The 18,023-nt window shown below is 41.2% G+C and overlaps 2 protein-coding genes across 7 annotated transcripts in view; both read left to right on the top strand.

Moving 5' to 3' along the window:
* Positions 1 to 15,971, top strand: part of LOC149570790 (WW domain-containing protein) — a 153,168-nt gene extending 137,197 nt beyond the window's left edge. For all 6 annotated transcript variants that reach the window (XM_089812354.1, XM_089812352.1, XM_089812350.1 and 3 more), the window contains 4 exons: positions 14,702 to 14,866; positions 14,977 to 15,102; positions 15,237 to 15,288; positions 15,416 to 15,971. In XM_089812354.1, coding sequence (XP_089668480.1) covers positions 14,702 to 14,866; positions 14,977 to 15,102; positions 15,237 to 15,288; positions 15,416 to 15,568 — 496 coding nt within the window. In that variant the 3' untranslated portion in view covers positions 15,569 to 15,971. The remainder of the gene's footprint in view (positions 1 to 14,701; positions 14,867 to 14,976; positions 15,103 to 15,236; positions 15,289 to 15,415) is intronic.
* On the top strand, positions 34 to 4,008 carry LOC149570791 (uncharacterized). The gene is made up of 6 exons (XM_089812355.1): positions 34 to 1,536; positions 1,682 to 1,980; positions 2,123 to 2,520; positions 2,626 to 2,849; positions 2,960 to 3,147; positions 3,244 to 4,008. The coding sequence occupies exons 1-6, from the start codon at positions 797 to 799 to the stop codon at positions 3,855 to 3,857; spliced, it is 2,463 nt and encodes an 820-aa protein (XP_089668481.1). The 5' UTR covers positions 34 to 796; the 3' UTR covers positions 3,858 to 4,008.
* Positions 15,972 to 18,023: the final 2,052 nt, after the last annotated feature.

Here is an 18,023-nt window from a genome sequence, read left to right as displayed (position 1 = left end):
GGATAAGTTGAAGACAACGTTTGTTGTTGAAGATGGGGTCTATGCGTACAATCGGATGCCTTTTGGGTTGTGTAATGCACCGGCCACATTCCAGCGGATTATATTGCATATCTTTGACAAGATGTCTGTGGGAAATTTCAAGGCCTTCTTGGATGATTGGTCAATATTTAGCACAGAGTACGGACACCTGGCAGCATAGATGGAAAACTCGCCGAGTTTCCTAGCTCGGCGAGTTTTTAACCAGTTAACTCGCCGGTTTAAAAACTCGGCAAACTGGTAAAAACTCGGCGAGTTTTTCCTAAAAACTCGCGGTTTACTGGTGAACGCGGCCTGTGAGGATTTAAGCGGCAGTGAGTGTGTTTTTTCTCATTCTTTCTTGTATTTGCATTGTTTAGAACCTTGAGGAGTGAAGAGAAGAAGGTTTGGAGGCATTCTTGGCTGATTGCAAGTGATTCAAGGCGGATTTGAGTGGATTGTAGAGGATTCTAACCGATTTTAGAAGACAAATTTCTTTCCAGGTATGTTCATCTTATCATAGTTTGAAAACTTTTTATAGTTTTATAACAAATGTTCTTTTGTTTTTGTTGTTTTTTGTAAATGTTTTCAAATCATTTAAAATCATTTTGAATCATTTGAAACCCTAGCTTCTAAGGATATGGTTGAAGTTTGTTGTTTGCTAAGGATATGGTTCAAGTTTGAAGTTTGAATCATTTGAAACCCTAGCTTCTAAGTTCTAACTTTGTTTATTCATTTCTCTATATATTTATGTGTAGGGCAACGGTCAACCATTAAAAAAATGACAAACCCACAAGAAGAGTGGCCACAAACACCATGCCCATCTGGATATATAGGCACTCGGCCTAAAAATGCAAGAGATAAGGCATGGCGGTATGCCTATGAAGCTCCAAATCCAAATGATATTGGGAAGGTGATATGCATTCCCTGTGAGAGAATTATTTCTGGAGGCATAAACCGCCTCAAATACCACCTTGTAGGCATAAAGAAACATGACTCAAATCCTTGTCTCAAGGTAACTGATGAAGAAAAAAGATTCATCCATGCCCTACTTGCAGCTGCTGAAGAGAAAAAATTGAATAGGGAGAGGGCAAAAATAGCTATGAGGGCAGCCATAGCTGAATCTGAAGGAGCTCCTTTTGATATGCAAGAGGAAGAAGAAGCACTTGAGAACATACCAGGATCTCTTCGTGGCCCACGGATCCGCAAACAAAATTTCTCTTTTACCGGTTCCACTTCTTCTACATCTCCTACTTCTTCATCATCACCATCCAGATCCCCATCAGGGATAGGTGGTTATTTTGTGCCCAGGAACACACCTGGAGCACAGCCATCATTAGAGGGCACTGCATGGTTTAAGGAGGTGCATGAGCAAATTGATATTGCAGCAGCTGATTTTTGGTTTTTCAACAATATCTCAATGAATGCCGCTGATAGTCCCTATTGGGTCAATATGGTGAATGCAATGACAATATCAGGCAAAGGGTACAAGCCGCCTAATCGCAAGGATATGAGTGGAAGGTTAGTATTTTACTATTTGGTAATTGTAAATAATTGAGATTCACTTTAGTTCATTGTTATATTTTAAATCTTAATTGTTATAACTTATTTCCTAATTTTTTACTAACACTTACACTTTATTTAATATTACACTTAAATTTTGTAGGTTGCTTGACAAAGCGGTTGGTAGGGCAAGATTGTTGATAGAAGACCAAAAGAAAGAGTGGAAGAAGTATGGCTGCACCATTTTATCTGATGGGTGGACAGATGGAAGAAGTAGAACCATTATTAACTTCTTGATTGCTTGCAAAGATGATGTGGTGTTTTGGAAATCTGTCGATGCCTCCAACAAAGTGAAAAATGCAGCCACATTGGCTTTAATGTTAGAGAATGTTGTCATGGAGGTGGGAATAGAGAATGTGGTGCAAATAATCACAGATAATGCAGCAGCATATGTGGCAGCAGGTAGATTTAATTTTTTATATTTGAATCAATATGAATCATGAATGTAATGCTATGGTATTATTCAATTTAGATTTGATGTAATTTGTAAATACTAAATATGGAAAGTTTGTTACTGATTATTGATTTTTTGCTAATCTTTTAGGTAGAATCCTCCAAGAGAGGCATCCCACACTTTTTTGGTCACCTTGTGCAGCACATGTCCTTGACCTTCTTTTGGAGGACATAGGAAAACTTGATTGGGTGAGTCCAGTTGTGGAAGATGCTAGGCGAGTCACGAAATATATCTATAATCACCCATGGGTTCTCAGTTTGATGAGAAAAGCCACTAAAGGCAAAGATTTGATGAGACCTGCTATGACAAGGTTTGCAACGGTCTTCTTGACGTTGCAAAGTATTCTTGACCACATATTGGCTTTGAAGCAAATGTTTGTGTGTGCTGATTGGGTTGCTTCACCTTACTCAAAGAAGCCCGAAGGAGAAGCTGTGGCACGAATAGTCTTTGATGATAGCTTTTTTGCAAAGGCTAAGGAGATTGTGGAGGTAACTTCATTATATTTTTAGACTTTTAGTTTATTCAAGTTTCATTTTCAATTCATAACTTACTATGTTATTAACTAATTTGTATTTTTCAAATTTCAAATGTAGATGTCTCTACCCCTGGTTCTAGTCTTGCGCACATGTGATGGGCAGCAATCCCCAATGGGAGGTCTTTATGAGGCCATGGATAGGGCGAAAGAGGCTGTTAGAAGTTACTATCACGGGGACAGTCTCAGATTTGACCCCATTTGGGAAATAATTGATAGGAGGTGGAACAATATGCTCCACCAACCTATTCATGCAGCAGGGTACTTCCTCAATCCCAAATTCAGGTACTATGATAATTGATTGTCCTTGAAGTTGGGATTTTAATAAGTCTTTATTTTACTTTACTTTTTAAGGTTGTGTAGTAAGACTTGATATCATTTTCTATTTGTTTTAGGGCTGATGATTCCTACTCAGATCCTAATGGAGAGGTCATGGAAGGTCTCTCTAAATGCATTGAGAGAATGATATCAAGTGAAGAGGAGAGAGACCTTATTGTGACCGAACAACAAATCTATGTGGAATCAAGGGGTCCTTTGTTCTCTTCTATGCTAGCAAAGAGAGCAAGATCTACTCAAGCACCAGGTAAAGCGTCAAACATTAAAACTTTTGCTAATTGATAAGTTGTGCTTCTGATTTTGTTTTTTATTGCTTTATAACTTTTTAAATTTTGTTTTGCAGATGCTTGGTGGGCAAGTTGGGGTGGCAATACCCCCAATTTAAGGAAATTTGCTCTCAGAGTCCTATCCCAACCTTGTAGCTCATCCCATTGTGAGCACAATTGGAGCTTATTTGAGTCCATCCATACAAAGAAAAGAAACAGAATGACTCAAAAACGGCTTAATGACCTTGTTTATGTGCACTATAATCTTAAGTTGCGCATAAAAAAGTCACAGCTCTTAGAACTACCTGGTCCGCTTGATCTAGATGAGATAGATCCTTATTCTGATTGGACAGCACAGGAGCCAAGTCCATTTTTTACACCAAATGAGATCGCTGATTTGGAGAGGCAGGCCATGGAGGGGGAGGTTGACACTGATTTTCAGTTCACTATGGATGACATTGAGGATGAGGACGAGGATGATGATGATTCAGGCGAGGATCAGACATTACCATTAGGAGGAGATGCATCCTCTTCCAGGACGCCGAGCCAGTCAGTAGGGACGTCGAGTGAGGGGGCACAGCCACAGAGTTCACAGTCACGCAGCTCACGCCCTATCCCAGTGCGGGGCACTTCTTCTAGGACTAGACCCCCTCGCTTTCCTGCTAGTGCAAGTGGAAAGAGGAAGATGTGATTGGCATTGTCACATTGTATTGATGTATTTAGACTTTTAGTATTTACTTCTAGTTTGACAGATTGAAACTATTTAGTAATTTACTATTTTGCTTCCTACCATGAGCATTCTGCATGAGAATGCAATTTTGTACGCATTATGCATTTATATATATCTAGACTTTGTTTCTTTCTTTTGTATTGTCTTTAATTAACTTATTAGATGCATCTTCTCATTAAATTTTGCAAAATAAATGTATTTTTAATTAAATTTCAGCGGTTTTTTAGGTTCCCGAGTTTTTCCCGAGTTTTTTTTTTAAATCGCCGAGTTTTTCCCGATTAAACTTTTGGGGGGCTTGGCGAGTTTTTGCATTTGGCGAGTTTTCCAACTATGCCTGGCAGCACTTGGTGAGTGTATGGAGAGATGTCGCAGGGCCCGGCTAGCATTGAACCCCAAGAAGTGCCGATTCATGGTTCCACACGGTAGACTGCTCGGACACATTGTCTGTAAGGAAGGATTAAAGACGGATCCCGACAAGGTGAGGGTCATTCTGGAAATGCAGCCATCTACTAATGTCACGGAGGTAAAATCTTTTCTCGAGCATATAGGTTATTATCGGAGACTTATTAAAAATTTTGCCAAGGTGTCCCAACCGTTAGATAAGCTAACGTGCAAGGAAGAAGCATTTAGATGGGAGAAAGAGCAGGATGAGGCATTTGAAGGGCTAAAGATACGACTGGCTACGACACCCATCCTGGCATATCCGGATTGGAATAAAGAATTTCATGTTCATGTGGGTGCCTCCAATTATGCGATTGGCGCAACCCTGGCACAGACTGGTAATCACGGATTGGATCATCCAATATACTTTGCCAGCCGATTGCTATCAAAGGCCGAGCAGAACTACAACACGAATGAAAGAGAAGCTTTGGGAATGGTTTGTGCTGTGCAAAAATTTCGTCATTATTTGCTTGCTACACCGTTTGTGTTTTATGTTGATCACCAGGCCTTGTTGTACATGATTAACAAACCTGTCATCCAAGGGAGGATCAACCGATGGTTGCTATTGTTGCAGGAATTTACTTTCAAAATCATTGTCCGGCCAGGAAAGAAACACGTCAGTGCCGACCACCTATCACGGATCAAAACAGGGGAACCAGCGGATGGTGTGAATGACGACTTCCCTGATGCACAGCTGTTTCAGATTGGGGTACTGCCGGAATGGTACAGGAATATTGGCGAATACCGCTCAACAGGACAGTTTCCCACGGGGATGTCACCAAATGATAGGCGCAAGTTGATAATCAGGAGTCGTACATTTCAATTAATCAATGGGTTGCTCTACAAAATGGGGCCGGATCATATTCTTCGACGGTGTGTGTTGGAAGAAGAGATACCGCAGGTGTTAAAAGAAGCACATGAGGGTCCCGCGGGAGGACACGTGGGGCTTGACACCATTGCACGGAAGATATTGCTCGTAGGACTCTGGTGGCCGATGGTGTACAATGATGCATGGGAATGGGTCGTCGGGTGTGACACTTGCCAACGGGCTGGGAAGCCGCTGAAGAGAGATTTCATGCCAGTTCAACCCTCTCATGCGCAGGAACTTTTTGAGCAGTGGGGACTAGATTTCATTGGACCACTGAGGGTGAGCAAGACTCGAAGGTGTCGCTACATCATTGTTGCAACGGAGTACCTGACCAAGTGGGTGGAGGCCCGTGCGCTACCAGATAACTCGGTCGTCAGTACCGCAAAATTTATTTATGAACAGATCATCACAAGGTATGGAATCCCGTTACAATTAACAAGTGATAGGGGAGGTCATTTTGTTAATCATGTTATTCGACTGCTCACCACTCAGTTCAAGATTTATCATTCACTGTCGAGTCCGTACTATCCAAGAGCAAACGGGCAGGCAGAGGCCACCAATAAAATTCTGGTAGCCATCATCTACAAATCCTGCGCGGTGGAAGGTGCTGATTGGGAAGAGAACTTACCTGCTGCCCTCTGGGCGTACCGCACGGCATACAAAGTGACGACCGGGCACACACCATTCCAGTTAATGTTTGGACAGGAAGCAGTGGTCCCCGCAGAATTCATGATTCCAAGTCTCTGAATAGCGTTGGAAAACAAACTCGATGATGACAGAAGCTTACAGGAGCGATTGAATAATTTGAATAAACTGGAGGAAAAACGGTTGTTGGCACAGTGGTCGACTGAAGTGGCACAGAATAGATGCAAGTTGTGGCATGATAAGCATCTCAAACGTAGCAGATTCCAGTCGGGACAGTTAGTATTGAAGTATGATGGCCGTAATGAAATCAAGCCAGGAAAATTCAAAGTGCGATGGGTTGGACCATATCAGATCCGAGAAATTGGCAACAATAGAGCAATCAAATTGACAACCTTGGACGGACAGGAGATGACTCAGTTAGTTAACGGATCCAAGTTGAAACCATATTGTGCAAGGCAGTTCTCACCGTCATTGAATTCGCCATCGTCGTCAGTACAACATTCCCTGGCGGCGACGTCATCCAGAGGTACTGCTGTTGATTGATGTATTCGATTTTTTTTTAAAAAAAAAAAAAGGAAAAAAAAGAAAAAAAAAGGAAAAAAAAAAAGTTCCACGGGCCCCGCGGACAGGAAGGCCCACGGACTGAAAGTCCCGCGGGCAACTGCCTGTCCGCGGGCACTTAAAGTCCCGCGGGTCCGTGGGCAAGAGAACCCCGCGGAATGTAAAGCCCCATCGTGGAAGCAACGACGTCCATCATGCAACATGCCTTTGAAGAAAGAAGAAAGGATTGCTAGCTTAAGTGCCTCCGGCAGGATAGAGAAGGAAGAGCTTCCGCGGGCAACTAACGGTCCGCGGGAGAAGAAGATAAAGCCCCGCGGGCTCTAAAACAATCACGTCCCCGTCACACAGCCGCGGGTAGGAGAAGAATGGGCCGCGGGTGTTAGCATTTTCGCAACTCCAATTGCCTCCTCCAGCCAAACTTCTCCATGGGTAAAAGGAGGGGACTGCGGCCTTGTTTAGTTGAGCACTTTGGATTCATTTTCGGGGGGTAGCATTGGGTGGCTGGGTATATGTTCCCTTGGTAATACCTTCCAAACCTGCAACTGCCTTTCAGACTTTTCTCTTGCTTTTCTCGTCTTTGATGGAGGATTTCAGCACTATTTTCTACAAGTTCAAACACAGAGATTATCAATTAGCTTCACATCAATGACTGCAGAATTTAGATATTCTCATTTAACGCAGCAATTTGAAGTTACCTTCATTTTGATCTATCCCTTGATCTCTCAGCCGTCAAAATTGGGATTCCACCAAAATGGAAGATACTTTGAAATAAGAGGATTTGGGTCATGTGGAAGTATGAAATACTTGAGAGAGAAATTCGGGGAAGGAAATTTATAACAATTATGCACAGATAGTATTTCAGCTTCTTGGTCAGATTATTCCTAAATTGCAGGAACTTCAAAAAAAAGGAGGGCTCAAGGTTGCACGGATGCATTAAGAAGGGTCTGCGAAAGGTTTGGTTGCTGCACACTACGGCATGTTCAAATTTTCTTGTTAATGTGGCGGCAGTGAGAGAGATGACTCACATTGATGAATTGATAGACTTACTGTACGCTCTGAAGCTCTTCCACGGCTAGTTTTTTCTCTCCCATAGATGGTTTTGCGCGGGGTGTTTTTAATTCTCCCGCAGATGGTTATTTAGCTAGCACTTCATTTGTTCGGCCTGCATGCAATAGGAGAAATAAACCATTTTTCTTTTGCATGGAGTCAGCAGGCAAGCGTAAGCCGTGGAAAAGTCAGTTGGCAGCAAATATGGAGAAGAATTCAAGAGTTTTAGCATCGGGAATTCGAGTTGCAGGCCCCTTCGGTTCCAGTAGCAAGAAACAGAAGACCAAGGAGGAACTCACCTATCTCACCGTCCAGTTTGAGTCTTAGTGGAAGCGAATGCCGGAAGTGGTGGCAGGAAACCCCGGAGGTAGACCAGATTAAACAGATTTTGATGCGGGCACAGGTGCATTGGGCCATTCAGCTTCCCATCTTTTCCATTCGGATGTTCGAATCAGTATTGCGAACCATGATAGAGACATATAGTGCCCAGAGCAGAACAAGTACATTCTTGTACAAAAAGCAGCGGATGACGGTGTCCTTTAAACCCAGAGATTTCACCAGGGTCTTCGGCATCCCTGGCCCCGGCAGGAGGAAAGTGGAAATCAAGAATCATAAACTATCACAAGAACGGAAGGAGCATTGGATAGCTCTAGTGTGCAGAGATCTCACACCCGTAGAGAGGGAGACAGCAGTTCAGGGGACAAAGTGCAGAGGGCTTCGCAGAGACTTTATTCGGGAGGGTCATTGGCGTTGTATCATGGACGTCATCAAGAGCAGGTTGACAGGTGCCACCCGAGCCTCAGATATCGCATTGCCACAGATTGTGTTTATGAATGGTATCATGCAAGGAGTGGTATATGATTGGGCCTCAGTACTTGCCGACAGGATGGAGGAATTCATGACGCTTCAGCACCGAACATTTTTCATGCCGCACAATGCCATTGGGTTGTTTCTAGAGGCTGCAGCTAGCCAGATTCCAATGGTTGGCTTTGAGGCTCCTCCAAGGGGCAAGTTGGTAGACGGGGAGCCTCCCATATTCTACTGGCGACACTTAGATACAGGTGGGTCAGTAGCAGGTCACAAGAAAGTACTCCGCGAATTGGCCCCTTCCGGAGAGACAGATAGTGGACGGGAGGGCACTTCGATGAGTGACGGGGCTGAATCCGTAGAAGAGGAGAGCACATCGGTTGAAGTTGATGATGAGACAGCAGGTGGTGGGCCCACATTCTTTTCCCCGCCTCAACTGTCAACTTCAGCGCACTTGACTACCTCTTCGACAGTCATTCCGGCCTTTGGTCAGTGCCATGCCCCGGTTCTTATGACTCCTCCAACGGAGGCAGATGTCCCACGGACAGTGACGGAGGTGGTTCCATAGACAGTGACGGATGCCGTCCCACGGATAGTTGCCGAGTCATTACCGACGGCTGTAGCGGAGGTGATTCCAGCTGCACCAGCAGATGTCACCGTCGCAGTCACACCGAGAGCACAGTTGCCACCGCCACAATCTGAGCCGCAGGTTCGGTTGGAGGTCATTGATTGTGATGCCGTGGTCATCGTTTCATCATCTTTTTTAGCAGAGGCCGAGTCAGCCCAGCCAGTACCAGAGATGAGCATGGAGCTTGCGCAGGTCGACCAACTGGAGGTGATGGATAGAGCTAGTGAGTTTCTGAGGCAGCAGTTTCGACTCACTCCTGCCAAGCGGGGTCCGTCCATTCACTCTCCTAGGCATTCAGGAACATGGCCAGCGGTACCAGAGCCTCAACTTCAGGAGGAGGGAATGCCACATGCCGTGGTTGCGCCGACAGCCGAGAAGGCGGCACTGGATGTGGGCATGGCTCCCACTGATGAGGAGGAAAACAGTGATGCAGAATGGTAATTGGAGGCCTTCGCCAAGGAAGACTATGGGTCAGATGAAGACAGGTGCCGGGATTACCTCAGGACTATGAAGTTTGCATTGAAGAAGGGCCACGATGTGGCAATTCAGGCCCTGACTCGGCGGCGGGAGTGGCACTTTATCAGAGTATATATCCGTGGGATTTGTCCTCGGCGATTCCAGACTTGCTTTATAGACAGGGGCTGGCCGGCAACGGAGACAACTGAGATGTTGGCGGATTGGGCCACTAAGCCGGAGTTGGGACCCAGTGACACCCCTATGATGAAGTTGGCACATGAGATTGTGGGACTGTACAAAGATGTTTACTATAGTCACCAGTAGGCGGAGGTTAACAGGGTTGCAGCAGAGAGATCATTGGCAGCAGAGACTGAGGCTAGACAGAAGCTAGCCGCCGACTTGGCCCACCAGTAGGCAGCTTGGGCCACAGAGCGGGCAGCACTACTGGCAGATTTGGCAGCAGCGGTGCAAGAGAAGGACGTGGCTAAGCAAGGTATGGAGGCAGCGGTTCGAGATAAGGATGCGGTTGAGCACGAGATGCAGTTAGCCAAGACGCAGGCCATGGACGCGGCACTTCTTCTAAAGGAGGCCGTCGAAGTTAATTCTCAGATTCAGACAGATCTCCGCATCAGGACAGAGCCAGTGTATGAGTTACGTCGCCAGCAACACACTTCGGGGACGCCCCCTTCTCTCTAGTTTCTTCTGTGGTCTGTAAGTTGTCTCCTAATTTTGTTAGTCGTCAAGAGACGACTATGTTTTTTTTTGGGGGGGATAGTGTTAGCCGACTGGATAGTTTTGGCAGTATTTCTAGTCTGTAGCCGATAGTCCGGCGGTGTTTAGCCGACGGTCCGGCGGTGTTTTTGTATGCTGTAGCCGACGTTGTCGGTAAATAGTTTGTAGCGGATAGAATAATTGTGGCCGACGGACTCCTTCGGGAAGGTTCGGCAGTAGTATTTATAGCCCGTCTGGGATCATTGTAATTAATCATTCATCTACTATTGCGAATATTATTCTGCTATTATTGTCTGTATGCGTTGATTTCTTTACCTGTACGGTAAACACTGGTTCTTTACTGAACATGAGACATCTTCGGTTCTGCATATTTCTGAACTTCTGTAAAGCAAACAAAAACAGAAAAAGAGCAAGATAATTTTTTCTTAAACTTTACTCAATACTTTTGTAGTCCTCTTTTTTTGTTAATCTATGATTTTATAAAAATCAAAAAGATATTTTCTGTAAATAAAAATAATATTATTTGATACGATTCAGGACAATGGCCTCTGTGTTGTCACTTTGAAATGTGGAATCACTCTGGCCGTCCATGGGACATTGTTTGAACTTTGCATATTCCCTTCCTCACTACTTCTGTAGGATTGGTAGATAGTCATCATCCTTTTCTAAACACCATACTACATGCCATATTAGCACCTGAATTCCATGTTTGTTATGAGGTGAGGCCAAGTATTTACTTACCAAAAGTACGAATGTTATAAAGTTCAAAATAGTTTTTTTTGATGCTGTAGTAAATGCTTTAGACCAAAGCTTTAAAGTAGTATTACAATCTGCAAGGAAGGATTATACTCCTTGAGCCCCCCTGGATTAGATTGAGCTGCAAGCTTCCTCATGTCCTTGTATCCACATAAAACTGCTTTACCATCTTTCTGTACATTTAGTACAGCCATGCTAAATTTGCCCCATCTCAGAAATTCATTCTATTGTCACTTTGAAATGTGGAATCACTCTGGCCATCCATGGGACATTGTTTGAACTTTGCATATTCCCTTCCTCACTACTTCTGTAGGATTGGTAGATAGTCCTCATCCTTTTCTAAACACCATACTACATGCCATATTAACCCCAGAATTCCATGTTTGTTGTGAGGCGAGGCCAAGTATTTACTTACCAAAAGTACGAATATTATAAAGTTCAAAATTGTTTTTTTTGATGCTGTAGTAAATGCTTTAGACCAAAGCTTTAAAGTAGTATTCCAATCTGCAAGGAAGGATTATACTCCTTGAGCCCCCTGGATTAGATTGAGCTGCAAGCTTCTTCATGTCCTTGCATCCACATAACACTGCTTTACCATCTTTCTGTACATTTAGTACAGCCATGCTAAATCTGCTCCATCTCAGAAATTCATTCTATTGTCCCCTTTCATTCCCATCCCAGAAGCTTGGGGGAACCATAGCTAATAATTCCTAATCAAGTCCTGTGTAATGCCCCCTTTTTAGGATTGCCCTTTTGTCCTAGAATCACAAATTCCATTAAAATAAGAATTGTAAGATGGTCATAGATATATACTGTACCACTTAAAGTGCCTTTTGACAAGGTAAACCCTGATTTAGGTCTTGCAATCACCAAATAAGGAACAAGTTTATGCAAACTGACATTATTGTTAGTGTAATATAATCTGCATATATAGTTATGAATTCTCATAATTCTTCCATATGACCTATGCTTCACAAATAGTGCCTTTCTGAAATGTAACTCATGCCCATTCCACTGCAGGCCATATTCCCTTGCCTTTTTATGGTGTAGTTCATGCCCATTCCACGTCAGATCTTTTCCCTTGCCTTTGTGTGCTGTAGCTCATACCCATTCCACTGTAAGACTTGCCTTTGTATGATGTAGCATGGCCATTCCAATGCAGGACTTATCTGTTACCTTTTTATGATGCAGCATGGTCTATTCCACCACAGGTCTTACCCATATTGCAAGGTATTACTACTATTTCTTATTATTGCCTTTGAGAATGATATATTATTCTCCTAATTGATTTCCCCCTTTTTAAATTTCTTCTTTGAATGGAATCTTCCCCTCCTTAATACACTTTCATTTGTTAATGCCCTTATGAAAGGGTCACACTCTGGGGTTATGAATAGATACATCTGTTTGACAACAATTATTGCCCCTTTCACTTTTCATTTAATCTTCTCCTATCTCTCACTAATCAAATCTGTCTTTACTACTTTTCAAATCGGTACATATTCTGTTTAAGATCTGTATATCCTCTTTTAATTTTGTTCTTCTTTCTCAAGTCTTATTTCAGATCCCTCATGCTCTAAATTTGTACTAGATCTCCTCTACTCCATTTGATCCTTCCTCTCCTTTATATCTTCCCATGTGAGGGAGCTTTTACACAAGAGTCGTGATCATTCATAGTTGACCCTCTTTAAAAGAGTCACAAAAGCCCAACCCTTCATAGTTACAACCCTTTTGAAGAGTCACAACCCTTAATAATCATAACCCTTTCAAAGAGTCGCAGCCTTCATAATTAAAACCCTTTCAAAGAGTAACGACCCTATCAAATAGTCACAATGCTTCACCTTTTGAAAGTCACTTCCTTATTGTCTTTCCTTTCCTTTCCCTCAATACCTCCTTAATTCTTATGCTTCACTCAATCTTCCTCTTTCTGTTTTCTTGCCAAATGATGTTCTCATCTCTCCCTCTTATACCTCTCATTTGAGGGAGACAACTTTTCTATTCATGTCTTTTGACTTTTTGTTTAACTTTAACTAGTATTTAATTATTTGTAACATCATTCTTTAATATTTTTGACTTAATTATTGTTGTTTATTAATTAATAATATTTTAAGAAGAGGACATGACATAATGAAGCTCCAAACAAAGCTTAGAGTTGGGAACGTCAAAAGTTTTAAGTTCCTGGGCAGTGTTTGATGATCAGAATGGCTATACCTAGACAACATAGTGGCACCAGCAATGGAGCCTAATGTGGTATTATACTATGGTGAAATACACCTGGCTGTATGAATTGCTTTGATCATTGGAAGATTACTATAGACGAGTAGGGGAACAACTTGTGTGAGGCAGAAAGAAACTAAGATATGTTGTTAGTAATTACATATGACAATGTCAAAGGAAAGTTTGAATGGGAAGCTGCTATGGACGTGAAATTTGAGGCCTTCATGTAAAATAAGATCTGGGTGTTGTCTGAATATACCCCAAGGAAAAGAGCCCATTGGTGAAGGTGAAATTTGAGGCCTCGATTCAAAATAAGATTTGGGTATTATCTGAATTTAGCCCAAGGAAAAGAAGCAAGCTTTTGGCTGGCTGTTATACTTGTTCCTTAATTTTGACCAGGGGTGCATCATGTGGATTTTTAAGTGTCTTCCTAAATGGGGAATTAGTAGAGGAGTTCCATTTCGATGCAAGCATCCGATGTTCCTAGAAAAAAATGTTCAGGTTGGTATTATACCATGGTGAAAGACACTTGGGTGTATGAAATTGCTCAAAAATGGAAAATTACATGATTGGGGGAACAACTTGTGCGAGGCAGTGAGAAACTAAGATATGTTGTTAGTGATTACGTATGACAATGTTAAATTGAAGTTTAAATGGAAAGCTGTAATGAAGGTGAAATTTGAGGCCTTGATGCAACATAAGATTGGGTGTGGTCTCAATTTACGCCAAGGAAAGAGCCCATTGGTGAAGGTGAAGTTTGCGGCCTTGATTCAAAATAAGATTTGGGTTGTGTCTTAATTTAGCTCAAGTAAAAGAAGCAAGCTTTTGGATGGCTGTTTTACTTGTTGCTTAATCTGACCAAGGGTGCTTTACGTGGTTTTTATAACTGTTGTCCTCAATGGGGAATTCACAGAGGATTTCCATATTAGATGCAAGCCTCCAATGTTCTCAGGAAAAATTGTTCAGTTTGCAGGTTGCTGAAGTACTTGTATGAACTTAACTAGGCTCCTAGAGTTGGGTATTATAAAATTGATCAAATTCTTAGTGATTCAGGACTTCAAAGAAGCTAATTTAATCCCAATCTCTACATTGAAATCAATGCTGACAGCATAGTGATCCTATTTTTTCAAGTGGATGGGTTTACTATCACTGAGAGGGGCCAATAGTGTTCAACATGTCAATTCTGATATTTGTCTATTTTCAACTTGACAAGTTTTGGCCTCTTACATTACTCATTGTTGCTTAGACCTAGAATGTGGGTAATTTGATTATGTAATTTTTGTTTTGCAAACTAGATATGCTAGTACACCCTAAACTTTTGTTTTTTCTGAATGTATAGTCTAACATCTTCACATGTGGAAGTTGGGATTAAACTCTTAAATTAACTCATTTGCTGCAAATTCCCAATTAGGTAGTTTGATTATATCTAGGAAGTCTACTCATATTCCTTGTCCCCTGGAACTTTTCCTTTGACCTTGTAACGCCTTCCAAGTTTGTTGCCGGTGTTTTCTTATTGTTCTGTTATTAATGGTTAAGCTGAGCCTTTTCATTAAATTTCCCAATGGAAGTGTTGATTCTGTTATTGGTAGTGTCTCAGACAAGTGTTCTGAATGGACAGGATGTAGTGATATCCATCATGTTTTGATGCAGGACACTGAACATTCCTGTGCCAAAAGACATGCTTTATAGTGCAAAGCAGAGCACATCTATACCTGAAGCAGAGGAAAACCTAGGATCCGAATTCAAACCCAAGTGGAAGGCAGACAGTGCTGCTGCTACTGAAAATGAATCAATTAAAAAGGACCCAAAACAAAGGTAGATTATTGTTGACAAAATGTTCTCAAATTCAAGGTTTCATTATTTTGTGAATGTAAAGATTTTGGACTAATGGCATGCCATGAAATGACAATTTATTACTGGTGCAGGTCTGCAGCAAAGCCACCTCCAGGAAAAGGATTCAAAAGAGATATCAGGAAACGAATTCCTAATGATAATGATGAACTTGACCCTATGGATCCTAGTTCTTATTCAGATGCTCCACGTGGTGGCTGGTAGGGTTCAATTTCATCATTTGTTTTTTATTGATGACATTGCTTGTCAAAAAAATATCTGAAGCACCAATTTGACAGGATAAGTGAAGTGATTTAGATTGGCTGATTAAGCTATTGGTATTAATGTTCCTCAGGGTGGTTGGTCTTAAAGGTGTGCAACCCAGAGCTGCAGATACTACAGCTACGGTATGTCTTATTTTAACCATGTTTCCACTTGTTTGTTGATTGTTTATAATTAATATGTGCATTTGAATTTCTGGTACACTAATATACTTCCTAACCAGATATCATGCCTTGTATAATTTCATTTCAGGGACCACTGTTTCAACAGCGTCCTTACCCGTCCCCTGGAGCCGTTCTTCGAAAAAATGCTGAGATTGCTGCACAGCGAGGGAAATCTGATTCTCAGTTTAGTGCAATACATAAGAGAGGGGATGGGAGTGATGGGCTTGGTGATGCAGATTAATTATAATCTTCCTGATGCACACACCTTTGAGTTGATTTTGAACTGTGGTCGTAGTATTGGCTGGGAGATACTGGAATTTAATGCTAATTTCTCTTAGAAAATAATCTCTGTAAAATAATGTTTCACCATCAGTTTTGACATTGTGCATGTCCATGATATTTCTCTATATGCCATTCTAAGCAAAACAAGGTTTTTATTTTTTCACCTATCGGGGACTTGATGGTTATAGCCATTATATTGAGATCTCACACAAGGGTAATAATATGTTTGTTCAAAGCAAATACCTGGTCAATGCAGTATATCTTTTGGCCAAACCAGGTGATACTGATGGAATATCGCACATGGTACTATGATTATGTCAAGAAATAGATGTTATGTTAAATACTCTATTCATGTTGTTCAAGACTAATGTTCTGATCTCTTACTGAAGAAGGCTATAATATCGCACAAATGAACATATGTTGCATGGGAAAGGACTCAAGTCACTGCAGACATGACATGTAGAGTTGAGTATATTATTGGGCCATAGAATTTGGTTAACTGGAAAAGCATGACTTTTAATCTTTTATATATCACTGGCTAGACTGTACACATTTAACCTCTCATATATATTATGGTGCTCAAGTTATTTGGAGGAATAATATCTGGAATGATATTTAAACATATTTATCAAGGTTCAGAATGTTTGATTTGTTTGAGAAGTCAAACAAATTTGGAAATCTGGAAGTTTGATAAAAAATGGGGTAAAACTATTTGAAGATTTCGGAAGTCTGGACCAAACCAGACAAATTCAGCAGGTCCAAAAAAAATCAGATCTGGACAGTTCGAGTTGGATCTGGTGAGTTTGGCCATTAGTGTTTATTGTAATCATTCTATATTTGTCAGGTTCATGACGTAAAATGTATGTTAAATTACAGCCAAACCTAAGATGTTTAAAATAGTGTGATATGTACAAAAATCATGTTTATATTGAGAACAATTACTCGGGTTTCTATTATTTTCAATGATGCTTGTTCATCATTTGGTTTGTATGGTATAGATGGATGGAGATTTTTCTGTTTAAGACAAACATTGTCTCATAGAAACATGGGCATGAAGGTTGTTAGACACCTTTATTTGAAGGGTACTTCAAGATCACATGAGCATGAAGGTTGTAAGACATCGTTGTTTGAAGGGTACTCAAAGATAACAGTTTGGAACAAGGCAGCAGGGAACGGCAAAGCACATGGGGTATTATGATCTTAGTGATGGAAAAGGTAGCCATTTCATTCAGCTTGGAATAGGAGACTCAAATAAACAATTCATTTGCTTTAAAATGTGAGATCTCAGAAAATAAAATGCTATTTTGCTCTGCAAAATTGGAGAACTTACAAAAGTAGGGGACTTGCCCACAGATCCCTTTGCAGCATTAAAAAAGGATATTGCAATGTGGTCTCAGCTGGGTGAAGTCCTAGTTGGTGGTTTTAATTCTAGAATTTCTAATGAACAAGCTAGAATTCTTTCCTGAAAGGACAATTGCAATTTTATCTAGCTTATAGAAGGAGGTAATCACAAGTTGGCAAGAGCTTCAGGAGAACAACAAAGGCTGCAATCTTCTTAGGACTAGTGGCTTACTGTCTTTGGGGCATTTGATTTAGTTATTTGCAATGGTTTGGCTAGGTGGGAGAAGTGTGGTAATTTTACTTGTCATATATATTATTTACACTGGTGCAAGTGTAGTGGATTATGTGATTTAGTGGCATGGTTTGTGTGAGAAAATGAAGTTATGATTGGTGAACAACTCTAGGATTTAAATTCTGATCACAAAGCAATTTACTTATTGCTTGGACCAAAAAGATGTAGCTTGGGACGAAATTTTAGTGTATTCAGCAGTCTTCTTCAAGGGGCAGAGTCATGTTGACAAAACAATTCTAGTATATTCAAGATAGTGCTTGAGAGGCTTATCAAGAAGGAGAAAATTATGCTACATGGCCTTCACAATGTGACAAATTTAATTCATAGTACACTTGTTGATTTCAGTAGGGCAAAAAAGAGGAGATTTGATACAAATTTCTTTCTAGTTGATGCTTGGTTTGATGAGGAATGCAAAAAAAAAAAGAGAGACTTGAAAGAATTAAAAATGGGGTTAAAAAAGACCTCAAAGCTTACAAACAGATTTTTTTGAGAAATTAAAATGCTAATATCACGGTCACAAGGAGGAAAGGGCTAATCTTCTGTGGGAAAAATAACTCTAGATTATTTTGGAAAGAGTTCCAACCAAGAGAAAAGTAAATGGATACTATTTTAGTTTCTAGTGGTTTGATTATATGAAGCAACTTTATGAGTAGGATTATATAAGGTTGACCCTCCCCACTTTCATAAATGTTATTGCTAAGCATTTCATTGTACAAGAGGTTGAGATGGCTATCAAGAACCAAGGCATTGGAAAAGAAAAAAGAATTGGTTGATCTTCAAA

The sequence above is a fragment of the Cupressus sempervirens genome, chromosome 2, assembly GCF_028749045.1.
Source record: "Cupressus sempervirens isolate cs-2001-9-10 chromosome 2, ASM2874904v1, whole genome shotgun sequence".
In the NCBI taxonomy this organism is placed as follows: Eukaryota; Viridiplantae; Streptophyta; class Pinopsida; order Cupressales; family Cupressaceae; genus Cupressus; species Cupressus sempervirens.
Note: the sequence above shows the minus strand (reverse complement) of the source record. Positions and strands in the feature narration are given on the sequence as shown.

Bases quoted from the DNA above. Each gene is read 5' to 3' on its own strand.
- LOC149570791 (XM_089812355.1), top strand. From the start codon at position 797: ATGACAAACCCACAAGAAGAGTGGCCACAAACACCATGCCCATCTGGA. The intron at 1,981-2,122 runs GTAGATTTAATT...CTAATCTTTTAG, and splicing joins AGCAGCATATGTGGCAGCAG to GTAGAATCCTCCAAGAGAGG. The intron at 2,521-2,625 runs GTAACTTCATTA...TTTCAAATGTAG, and splicing joins AGGCTAAGGAGATTGTGGAG to ATGTCTCTACCCCTGGTTCT.